At 31.6% G+C, this 13,076-nt stretch overlaps 1 protein-coding gene across 1 annotated transcript in view; it reads left to right on the top strand.

The window, feature by feature from the left end:
• The window catches only part of DNAJC1 (DnaJ heat shock protein family (Hsp40) member C1), a 204,095-nt gene that overhangs the window by 66,146 nt on the left and 124,873 nt on the right, over nt 1-13,076 (top strand). Inside the window, exons 2-4 of the mRNA XM_041765812.1 lie at nt 5,421-5,522; nt 6,009-6,055; nt 12,353-12,518. Coding sequence (XP_041621746.1) covers nt 5,421-5,522; nt 6,009-6,055; nt 12,353-12,518 — 315 coding nt within the window. The remainder of the gene's footprint in view (nt 1-5,420; nt 5,523-6,008; nt 6,056-12,352; nt 12,519-13,076) is intronic.

Here is a 13,076-nt window from a genome sequence, read left to right as displayed (position 1 = left end):
TTTTGCTATAGATCTTTATTTTCTTTCTGTTTGCCATGGGGATTACAATTAACACATTAATTTATAGCAATCTAGTTTGAATTAATACCTATTTAGTTTAAATCATATTTAAAAATTTGTCTTTACAAATATAAATAAAATAAATAAATATAAATAAGGAATAAGAACAATTCCTTATGTAGTTATTGTCACAGATTACATCTTTATACATGTATACCCATAGACATAGATTTATATTATTGTTTTATTTAACATAAGTTTATAATTATTGTTTAAATAGTTGTCCTTTACATGGTATAGAAAAAAGTTGAATTATTAACCAAAAATACACAAATGTTGATTTTTGTATTTATCTGTATATTATCAGTGTTTATTTCTTATAGATTTGAGTTACTGTCTAGTATTTTTTTTTCTTTCACTCTGTAGCATTTCTTCTAGAGCAAATCTACTAGTAATGAATTCTAGGTTTTGTTTAACTAGAATATTTTTATTTCTCTTTCATTTTTGAGGGATAGTTTTGTTAGATATACAATTCTTCTTTTTTTTTTTTTTACAATTCTTGAATAAAAGTTTTTCTTAGTATTTAGTACTATAATTATGTCATTCCTCTTCCTTCTGGCCTCCATGGTTTCTTCTCTTGCTGCTTTCAGGATTCTCTTTCTTGTTCTTTGTGTTTGAACAATTTGATTATGTTTCAAGGTGTGCCTCTCTTTGAGTTGATCCTACTTAGGGTTGTTGAGATTCTTGGATGCACATATTTATGTATTGCATCAAATTTTGGCTATTATCAGGCATTTTTTTTTTTCAAAAACAAATTTTTCCGGTCATTTTTTCCCTTCTTGCCCTAGGACTCTCATTTTGTGTAGGTTGGAACTCTGTGGTTTCGCACAGGGCTCTTAAGCTCTGTTTTTTTGTTGTTGTTGTTGTTTGTTTGTTTATTCTTTCTGTTCCTCATACTGGATAATCTCAACTTGACCTGTGTTCAAATTCACAGATTCTTTCTTCTCAGTTTTTGAGTCCCTCTAGTGAATTTTTATTTTTAGTTACCATATTTTTCAAGTCCAGAATTTCCTTTGGTTTTAAAATTTCTGTCTCTTTGTTTATATTTCAGCGTGGTAAGACATTACTCTCATACATTAGTTCTTTGTATATGCTCTTGAGCATATTTAAAATAGTTGACTTAAAGTCTTTAGTAAGTTCAATGTCTAGGCTTCCTCAAGGACAATTTCTATTAATTTATTTTTTCCCCATACTTTCTTGTTTCTTAGCATGCTTCACAATTTTTAATGAATACTAGACTAATCAAGTTCTCCCACCCCACCAGGGATTTTTTTGATTTGTTTTTGTTTTTTGCTGCTTATGGTTTTGTCTGGTGACTTTTTTGAACCAATTTTGTAAAGTGTATATTCTTTGTTGTGTGTATCCACTGACATTTCTGTTTGATATGCATAGTGGTCAGCTAATGATTGAACAGATTTCCTTAAAGGCTTGGAACCAGGGGAAGAAAACCTTAGTCTTTGCCAATGGGTTCTGTGTATATGTTGCGGCATGCCTACAGCACTCAGCTAGATTTACAGCTCTCTCATAGCCTTCACTTTCTGCTATATTCAGGCTAAAGATCAGTCAGAAGTGAGAATTTAGGGCCTTTACAGGTCTTTCTGAGTATGTACTCCACCTTGAGCATGCATGTGGTCTTCTGGCTTCCAAGGAATATGTGGGAGCTTTTCAAAGTTCATATTCCTCAAAGCGTCTCACTAGTTTTTCCTCCCAAGCTTTTTGATGTTTCTGTTGTATGGCCCAACTGCTATCCCTTGCCCCATTTGGCACTGGCTAATAAATTTCCCTTTAAATATTTTTAACAAATGTCCTAGGATAATTAGTTGCCTCTCTGCCTTGGGAAGGTACTGAGTTTGGTAAAATAAAGGTAAACCCTTTACACAATCCATTAGGGGACCAACAGACAGACCAAACAACAGCCACAGTTCTTTAAGAACTTTGCTTTTCCTTCAGCGCTAGGAACCCACACCAAGAACTCAGATTGGTATCTTTAAGACCCTAACTGAGAATCAGCTGCCTTTCTCTCGATTAACTAATTGCGTGGTTTGAGAAATTTACATAGTTTGGATTGGGTTGATTCTTTCTGTTTTTGCTAGATTATTTGCTGTTTCTCTGCAGGGACAGGTCCTTGGAGCCTCTCCTTACTCTGCTATTTTTGCTGACACCTCATTGCATTGTTTTAATTTTTTTTAAGGTTTTATTTATTTATTCATGAGAGACACACACAGAGAGAGAGAGAGAGGCAGAGACACAGGCAGAGGGAAAAGCAGGAGCCCGACATGGGACTTGATCCTGGGTCTCCAGGATCATGCCCTGGGCTGAAGGCAGCGCTAAACCACTGAGCCATTTGGGCTGCCCGCGTTGTTTTAATTTTGACAAACATGTTACTTTCATAATTGGGTTTGGGGTGCTTTTTTGTTTATTTTTTGGTGGGTTTTTTTTTTTTTTTGCTTGTTTAGAATGACCATATGTATCTTCTTTACAGAGGTCGTTCAAATATTAAGATAATTTATGTCCCAAGTTGCCAAGGAACTTTTAGAAAGAACATTTAGAAAGAGAAGAATTCTGGCAGTTGAACCCTGTAGATCTGATGTCAACAGTGTTAAAGATAGGCAATTCACCCACAGCCCTATCAAAAACTTTTCTCTGCATGTCAGAGAAATAAAAGGCTCATCTAGTGAGTATGGGAGGTAAATGTTGTAACATTCAGGTCTCTTGTAGAAATATGATATAAAATGTTAGAAAAGGGGACACATGGGTGGCTCAGCGATTGAGCGTCTGCCTTCAACTCAGGACATGATCCCAATCCGGGGATCAAGTCTCACATCAGGCTCCCTGTGAGGAGCCTGCTCTCCCTCTGCCTATGTCTTTGCCTCTCTTCTCTGTATCTCATGAATAAAAAATGTTATAAAAGTTAATATATATCAAGGTCTTTAACATTTAAAATTTGACTTGAACATTCACATTGTAGTTTTCCATATGGTTTATCAGATTAACATAAATACAATTGTTCTCACTGCCTCCCAAAGCTGTTGCCTCTTGTGAAGTGACTCAATCCAAATCTACTAACTGAATCTTAAAAGCTAACAGGGATCCCTGATTCTGATGCAAGATTTTTGGGGTTTGAATTCTATGTTCATCTATTTACCAACAGGATGAACTTGAGCAAGTTATTTAACCTCTCTTTGCCCTACTTGCTGTATCAGCAAAATGGGCCTAATAACTATACTTACCTCACAGCTTTGTTATGAGGCTAAAATATGGTTCTTTGAGTACTTTACTAAAATTAAATACATATATAAGCTAGTTTGAGGTGAAGCTTATCTAGAGTATGTCTTTTAGATAGGGTAATTCTCAAGGTTTTTAGTTCTGTGTACTTAGAGTGGATCTAATTGGTGAAATAACCGTATTGGGCATATTCTCAAGAGGAAAAAGGTAATATTTATGTGTAGCCTAAGATGCTCATTCTTTAGTCAGGAGAGAATTATCTGTATCTACAGCTGGGTGCAAAACAAAAACATGAGGTTGGGGAACAGCATCCTAATGTGTAATGATCTGGGGGACCAGAAGGATGGGCCAAGATAGTGGGAGATAAAACTAAAAAGATTGGAAAAGACAGATGATGAAGGCACTTGGGAGTTACTGAAGGGTTTGAAATAAGAGAGCCATCTGGCTACATTTATATTTAGGGCACATATTGTGGCAGAAAAATGGAGAATTAGAATCAGCATGGCAAGACTGGAAGGGAAATGCCTTAGATCACTATTATTTTTATTTTTAAGTAAGTCATAGGTATTGCATAACACGCATGCATTAATCTTGTACCACAAGAAAACACATAAGCTTTATTTTGTAAAAAATCTACTTTAGGAATTTTTCTATGATATAGTCCTAATTTAGTAAAATCCAAACTTAAAATCCCAATTGAGAACAGTTATTCATTTGACACTTGACCTCTTCACTCAACAAAATCTCCATCACAGATTTTCAGTAAATAATCATCCTTTTCTACTGCCTGTTACCTATTAAGTATAGGGAACCCATCAATTCTACCTAGCAAATTAGAATGAAATTTTAACCATATTACCTGAAAAATTTACTCTGCTAACTTTATATCTTCTCAGTCCTCTGTAAGTTACAAAAATATTCACTCCTAAGTTGACATTTTTAACTAGAATGACACCCTGGAGCAGTAAGCCCCAGAAAATTGATAATGAAAATAATGGTTCATAAAGGAAAGCTTGAGAGACAAATAATAGTCTCACTTTGCTTCTCTTCAGCTCTATTTCTTTAACAACTATTTAGTCCCAAGTACACAGATTTTTGTTCTGCTTTGGTTTGGTTTGGGTGTTTTAGTCATTTGAACTTTACCAATTAAGTAGTTCTCAGAGTTAATTGGACAAATTTTTGGTTATAAAACAAAATTTAATAAACAGTTTTATTTTGTACCACTCTGAATATGCTACTTATTGGAATAATTTTTTAACTTACTGGAGATAAAGTTTTAAACCCAATTTGACATCGTGTTCTTTGTTATTGTCGTATATCTTATGCTGGCTGTGTAAAACCATGTTTTCTGGATTTATCTGTACACACAGGATTACATAGAATGTAATTTTAAGCTCCACTTTAATCCAACGTACTCTTACTGAACTATTGTAACTTTTTAAAGATATTTAAACTATATTAATAATATATATAAATAGTGGGCAAATTTAATTCTGCAAACTAGACTGTGGAAACCGGACACCACTGAAAACACCCTTGGAAGTACTAAGAAAATGTTAAGTACAATATACACGACTATTTCTAATTATAGTTATTTTGGATAAATGCAAATGTAACTGCCTTCAAATAAGCATACTTTTGACATGGGAAATTGAGATTCCATAGATTGTGGCTCAGTGGTAAATTCAATATAAATAACAATGAAGAAACCACATATGGTAAGCCTGGGATTCAGAAACTGGCTTCACGATTCTCAAATAAATAAAGACCTTCTTTGAAGGCACATGGATGTATTAATTTTTAATTTGTTTCTTTTTGATCTCTTAATTACTGAAAAAGATTTATTGGTTAATTTTAGCAAGGCAAGTGTTTGAAAAGTTTTGCCAAATACTGTCTTCTTTAAATGACTGTATGGTAATGAAAAGTTAAGAGGAGAGCCAAATTAGATTGAATAATTGTTCAGTCATGTGGGTCAGGCTAGTTGCATAGCCTGGTTGTTAGACTGATTGCTCAAATTACATTGCCTGGGGTCCTGCACTTGGTTGGCTGTCTTCTCAGATCTTAACAAGGTTCTGGGAATTTCTTTTTCTGACAACGTTTGCTTTGTGTTTTTCCCCTCCCCCTACCACCTCCAGGATGCTTCATCTGCAGACATTAGAAAAGCATATCGTAAGCTTTCACTGACTTTGCATCCAGACAAGAATAAAGATGAAAATGCAGAAACTCAATTTAGACAAGTAAGTGAAGTGTGCTGTTATTATATATACTTTTTAACAAATTTATAAATAAATGTTTTCTAGTAGAAACAGTAACTTATATGTAGAATATTTGTTTGAAAGTGAGCTTGTACTTTTGAAATATTATGTCATGTTCATTCCATTTTTTCAAAATAATCATTTTTTATATTAGAATCTACATTTTTTGGAGGGTCATAATTGTCATAATTTTCTTATCTAAATTACAGCTTTTGCTTTTAAAAAAGCACATTTTAATGTAATTATTATGTTTACATCTTTCACGATTTATTTTGGCATCAAGCATTTTATAACCTCTTAAGGTTCTACTAAAAACATAAAATGTTAACATATAGTTAAAATTGTATCTATTCGTTGTATATATGAGCACATAGGGTTTTCTGCTTGTGCACTATTGTGTGTTCACCTTCCTAAGTGATTTCTTATAGCTGAGAGTATTTTTATTTTAAAGTAATGCTTTTATTTTAGTTGGTGGCCATATATGAAGTTTTAAAGGATGATGAACGAAGGCAGAGGTGAGTGTTCATTTCTGGTTTTGAATTAAGATGTTAAAGTTTGATGTCTGTTTCTAAAGGAAAGAATTGTCTCACTAAACATTTATTATAAGTTAGTATTTTATTTTTGATTCTTCCGGTGTTTAAAGCAGAGTTAATTTCTATTGAAAATATTCACTAGGTTGATTCAATACTTATACACTTCAGGATCATTAGTCATAATGTTAGCAAGTCATAGCTCCATTAGATATGATTTTTTAACATGAGTGTCTATGCTCTGGAAAATACAGATACAACTTGACTTCAAACAAATGTCCAATCATTTTTGATATATCAGTAATAGCTCCTATCTGTGCTTGGAGGTCTTTTTTTTTTCCTATTCCTTAAATGTTTTGGAATTAAACTGTTAGTGATGCTTATGTTATCACAATTTCTTGATATTTCCTCACTCTCAAAATAGCTCTGATATTTGTGAATGAGAGAACAGACTTATATTCATATAAGTCTATAGAAAATGGTTGTGGAAGAAAAATATTTGTTGCTTCTTCCTATTTCTTTTGCCTTCTTCCCTTCCCTTACTCTCCTCTGGTGATTCTGCATTTAGAGTTAAACTTCAAAGTGGAGGCAGCCCCCTCTCTTCCAGGCTTCTCTGTGCCCCTTTCAGAAGAGTAGTGATATATTTATACAGCAGTTTGTAGTGCCAGTGACTTAAGAGAAGATTGCTGAAAGACCCCTTTCCTCTGCTCCTTCATAATGTGTGGAGTGTGTAGACACTATTGCGCTGGCCTCCAAAGTTTCTGTCAAACCCATAGTAAGAAGTATCTTTGGAGGGAAAAAAAAATATATTTGGCATCATGCCTCAGAACACATATACACATACACAACACCTGAAGCAAAAATTTCGCAAAACACTTTATAGTGTGTGATACAAACTGATATTTTCTATTCTAGGCTAGTCTAGACTAGTCTTTCTTTAAAAAAAAATTTTTTTTTCTTCAAATGTATTATCTGGAATTATTCTATATCCTAAAATGTTAGCTATTACTCTTGCTTCTCATCTTAACTCTTTAATTTGAATACCTCAGTTTGTCAGATTGCAAAGCAAGGACTCAAGATATTCTCTATAAGTGTTCTTTGCTTTATAACAAGGGCTGGCATTGGTCCAGATACCATAGCAGACATTCCTCTGGTTTGAGATAATCCATAGTGTTGAAAGAGTCCTAGAAGTGTGTTGAAAGAAGTGTTGGTCATTCTGTGCATATTTTCTAGTTGGTTTCTCTCCCTGAGCCCCTAGTTTTATTTCACACATCAAGAATGTGTCTGTAAAGATAGCTTTATTTAGTCTCCCTACGTCTTTGGCATCAGGTTTTGTCTATTTGTTTGTTGTTATCTTAAAAGTCAGTAAACTTTGTAACAATTTCTTTCAGTTCCTGAAAAATCATTTATATCTTTACAGAAAAAATCACTTCTGTATAAAATGTTTCTTTATTAACATAGACACATCTAACATTTTCTTTTTAGGATTCATTCCCCTTTGTAATTTTTTTCTTACAGTGTTAGTAGAAAATAATGGTTCTGACAGTTATACAAACAGCTGTAGTATTTATACCCCTTGAGGCACAAGTAACTCTTTGGTAACTGGTTTTCCTTGAGGCAAAAGTCTTAACTAATCAAGCCGGGAATCACTTCTCTAAAGCTTGCGCCTGAGGCCAGGTGACCTATGTGTATTTAAACATATAGGAGAAATTCTCCTCTCCAGACAGTTACCTGATGTTTCTAATTCCTTTAGGAAGAAAAGCCCAGTAGTCATTTGTATCTTCTAAAAAAAGATTGTCTTATACTGGTATTAAAAAATGCTCTATGGTATCACAGTTACTTATAAATATTTATTAAATAGGTAACTTTTAAATGTGTACCCTCCCAGGAATTTGCAATTTGGAAAATTGTCATATGTTTCCCTATTTATTTCCCTTACAAGTAATTGTATTTTCACTGAAATCAAGTGCATTCTTTAATTTTGATAGGAAAGAGAATAGCAATGAAGTTGATAAAATAAACTAGATAACCTTGTATTTTTCTTTTTAAGGAAAAAACAAATTTTTGTTTTTAAACTGCATATTTAGGTATAATTTGCATACCATAGAAGTCAACTATTTTAAGTACATAAGTCAATAATTTTTAGTAAATTTACAGAGTTGTGCAAACACCACAATCCAATTTTAGAATATTTCCATCACCTCCCTATATTCCCTCAAGCCTTTTTGCAGGCAGTCCTCACTCTGATCCCAGACCCAAACAATCACTCATCTCCTTTCTGTGTTTATAAATTTGTCTTTTCTGGGTCTTTCCTATTAATGAAATCATGTAATATATACTCTTTTGCATCTGGCTTCTTTCTGTTATACTCTTTTTGAGGTATATCCACATTGTAGCATATTCCAGTAGTTCATTCTTTTTTATTGCTGAGTAATATTCCATATCTTTTGTTGGTATCACCAAGTGATAGACATTTAAGTTGTTTCTACTTTGGTGCTGTGATAAGCAAGGATGCTACGAATATTCACATACAAGTCTTTGAACAGATTTTTTTTTTTAAATTTCTCTTTAATAGATTCCTAGGAATAAGATTGTGAATAAACTTTTAAGCCCTTTTTTTTGTCCTCAAACATATAGTATGAAAATAACAAGTTTGTCTTGTTAGTGTAAGGAAGCCTAGTTTCTAAACTCCCAGGTAACTTGTTTATTTTGGGGAATAGCAGCTCAGCTATATAACATAAATTTCTGTACAAGTGTCCTGAGTATTAGCTGAAAAAAGTACTGAGTGGATACCAGTCATTACATATATACACTAGATTGTGCTTTAGTAATATTAGTATATTACTTTAAAAAAATTATTATAAATTTTCAATCAGTATTATTTTGCTGACCCAGTTGTGCAACTTTACATTTTGGGGGATTGTTGATCTATTTTATGATACAATATTTGTAAAAGTTGAATGTGTTTTTTTGGTTTACAAGATAAAATCATGTTTTATTTCCAAATCTGGTGAAAAGTATAGTTATCTCAGCCTTAATATGCTAAACATTTACAAATCCATTACTCATTATTCCAAATTTGATTATAGGTATGTTTGAAGAAAAATAAACATTAACCTGAGAATAAGAAATCTTAGTACCTTCTCTAGTTAGAAGATACAAGATACCTGTTAGATGCAATATATAAAGTGCTATTACCACAAGTAATAATAATAATTTTATAAAGGAGAGTAAGATCAATTAATTTAGATGTGTTTCCTCTTCATGATTTTGTGTAATTGATTTTTACTCTCAGATTCAAAATGTCACTTGAATGAATGTTGTTATGTTTTAAACTAAAATTTCAAACTTTGTATGATGACAAATTCACAATTTAGGCAAATGATAGAATTTTGTTTTCATAATAGATATGTTTTCTATTTTAGTTTCATAGTTGCTGTTTTATATTTCAAACTGTGAGAATATTTTATATTTACATAAATGTTTTTCTGTTGATAATTTAGACATTTTTAGATTTGCTTTCTAATGTTTAAGCTAAATATATTTGATAAATTGAGATTGTAGAATGAAACTCACTAATGATTATTTAACCATTATTTTGTTTATAATGTACTTTTTAAGAAAATCAAAGTAAACATGTGTTAAGTCATATGTTGAATGTAGAATTGATTATTCAGTGTTTTAATTTCTAAGATAATGGCCTTTATAATTCCATATCATTTTTTGCATTAGCATTTTTATGACACAGATTTACTTTTGTATTTTCTTATAACATATTCATACATGTGCACATTCTTAATCTGGTTTTAACAGATTATTCAGAGCAGTTTATATGAGCTGAATTACAGAACATTTTAACAGTGTTACGTGTTAAATATAGAAAAAGCAAACCATAGTGATATTTAAAATTTTATGTGTTGTCAACACATTTTTTTAAATAGCTATGAATACAGTCTCTGTACATTTTAAGAAATATCTTTATTTTTCAGTGTTTCAGGAAAGCAGTGATTTATCTTTTAACAGCATATATTCTAAAAAAGTGAACTATAATAGAAGCTATCTTCCCTTAAAATGGCCAGTCGTGTGAGCCATAATGTTCATTGATAGTAAAATCAATAGAGCATTGATTCTAAGCTTAATCCTTGGAGACTGTTGTTTAGAGTGGCAGACATAGCTTAGTAAATATCTGGTTCTGTTTCATGTGTTCAGTGCATGAGTTTTTGCTGTCTTGAATTTGGCTGTACGCTAACTACAAGTTGTATGTGCGGTAGAAAAGAATAGCTATTAATAGATACCATTTCAACAATAATGGTGATAAAATATGTGGTAAGAGATTTATAACTATGAGTTTAGTTATGTTTTCTTCTAATACAGTTTAGATCTAAAACAAATTTAATACTTCGTAATGCTCTTAGGGGAATTGTTACCACTTCCTTAGATGTTCTTTATTAGTAACTACTTTTTACATGAAGTTATTTCATGGGATAGATTAGCTGAAAATAGTGATTTTTATATTTACCTCTTTTTCCCTGAACAAATCTGAAGTAGAATATAGATTTAGAATAAATTCAGGATTTAACATTCATTGGCCTTTCAAATGTTGTAATCTTAAACCTTTTTGTCAATCCATTTCTAATTTAAACTGAGTCAGTTTATACAAAGATAAATTTAAGTAAACTTTTGAGGATAGGAATGATAGTTTTTTTATTAAATTATATTATATCTCGATATTATCATGTTCAAGAATTGCTATGCATATTTAAAAAGGAGAATATTTAACATCAAATTTTGTCTGGTCCAGCTACTATACAGCCATATTTTAATTTGTACACTTCTATGCACTATACAATTTGCCTTTTAAGAGTTTGGTACTAATTAATGTCTTTGGTTTGAACACTGGTTATTCTGATCTGGCATTATTATTAATAATCTAAGTTGATCTAAATGTCAGGCTTTCCAGATTTGCTAATAAAATATATTTTGAATTTGTAACCAATATTTTTCTACTGAAAAAGAAGTCGCCTATAATAAATCCTCTGCTTATTTTTTTAAGCATATCTCCAAGGTATCAATTTAATAACTATCAAAGTAGCTACTGCAGTTGTTGCATTTAAATTGATTTACATGTCAAGACTGGCAGTTTAGCAGCTGCGCTATTATTCCTAGATCGGTCAATTTACTTGAGAAAAACCTACTACTGAGTTCTACTGACCTGCCTGACAATATAGGCCCTATTTCTATTCCTGTAATTAGGCCTGCGACTAACTCAGAATATTTTTAATTAAAATATTTTGGTCAATGTGTTGCACCAAATTAGGCCTTTCAGTGAAGATTTAATTCAAGAAATAGTGTGATTAGAATATTTAATGAGTTGTGTTCAATTAAGATTAACAGGTTGTGTGTTTTGAGCATACAGTGTTTGTGTGTGACCATTTTGAGTTTTACAATCATAAATGTTACTCCTGATTTTTAACCTTAAAAATATTTGTCTTAATCATGGTCTGACAGATAAATTTCAACTCAGTTGAAATTTTATTCTAAAGAAAGCTGATTTAAAATGCATTACTAGGAAAGCTTTTTGTGTGTTATGTTCTTTCCCTCCAGCAAAGCCAAAAATGAGGAAATTGCCACTTAAATGTTTACAAATAAACAGTTTTATTGAGAAATCTGACATAAACACTGATTGTTTCCCATTTCTTTCTAATTTGGAAACTTTTATTTGAGCAATATAAAATTAAAAGGTGGATAGGCTTTTAATCATAAAGAAACTTTGATAAAATAATATGTATAAATATTTCAATCTTGAACTATAGTACAGGGTTGAAAATAATAGCACTGACTAGAAAATATATCCTGAATTTGGTTCAATTAATATATAATTCATGGTAACAGAGCTCTTCTCTTGATTTTTCTTCCATTGAGATCTTTCCTTTTGTTGCTAACTTTTATGGTGGAAGTCTTTACTGCAGACTGTGATAAAGAGGTAGACTATGTGGCTCCTTTAGTTTAGATGTCATTCCAGAAGTCACATCATTGGGTTGCTGTTAAACACAAGGTCTGGTATCCACAGTGTATTACTGTGTATCTTTTTGAAGATTGTCTGTGACTGTACTATATACAGTGTTTTGAATTTATAGGCCATTGTAATGCTAATAATCTATATAAATGCTATATATATTGGAGAAATTCTTTTCTTTCTTCTTTATAAATATAAATATGAATTAATTTTTTGGTTTTTATTTTTGAACTCCCCATGAAAGACTGTTATATTTGCTACTGTAGGTATGATGATATTCTGATCAATGGACTTCCAGATTGGCGACAGCCTGTATTCTACTACAGGCGGGTGAGAAAAATGAGCAATGCTGAGCTGGCATTACTTTTGTTCATTATTCTCACAGTGGGTCATTATGCTGTGGTTTGGTCAATCTACCTGGAAAAACAACTGGTAAGTATTGGTAATAAATCAAATGACCTAGCCTCCTTAATTTTATATGGAATTTCAGACATTTTCTTTTACAACTGATAAAAATTTCAATTTTTCTAAATATACTCCTTATCCTAAAAGTTCTGTACTTAATATTTAGTGTTTGATGTGTTTCTAAATCAAGTAGAACCCATGATATAAGAAAAAAATTCTTCTTTTTAAAAAATGTGACATTTGAGTTTGTCATAAAATTTTGTAAAGGCCCAAATATCTAGCTGAAAATTAGAAGGTAGAACCAGGTTTTCTTAATTGTCACCTTCCAAACAAAAATATTTTTTATGTAAAAATGATTTTAGAAATTTTTGTGTCATAGCCTTTTATATAAAGAATGTTTACTTTAAAAGGTTTTAACTAAATGTAAGACTTGAAATGAGTATAATTTTATAATTTCAGAGATCAGTTGGTTAAAAAATTATACTTTCCTTAATTTAACATTCCACTACATAGTTTATTCAGCTCTGGATTTTTATTTATGTGCTAAGGATAATCAAACATATTTATCAGTATTCATAAATTAGC

This window comes from Vulpes lagopus, chromosome 8, assembly GCF_018345385.1.
Source record: "Vulpes lagopus strain Blue_001 chromosome 8, ASM1834538v1, whole genome shotgun sequence".
In the NCBI taxonomy this organism is placed as follows: domain Eukaryota; kingdom Metazoa; phylum Chordata; class Mammalia; order Carnivora; family Canidae; genus Vulpes; species Vulpes lagopus.
Note: the sequence above shows the minus strand (reverse complement) of the source record. Positions and strands in the feature narration are given on the sequence as shown.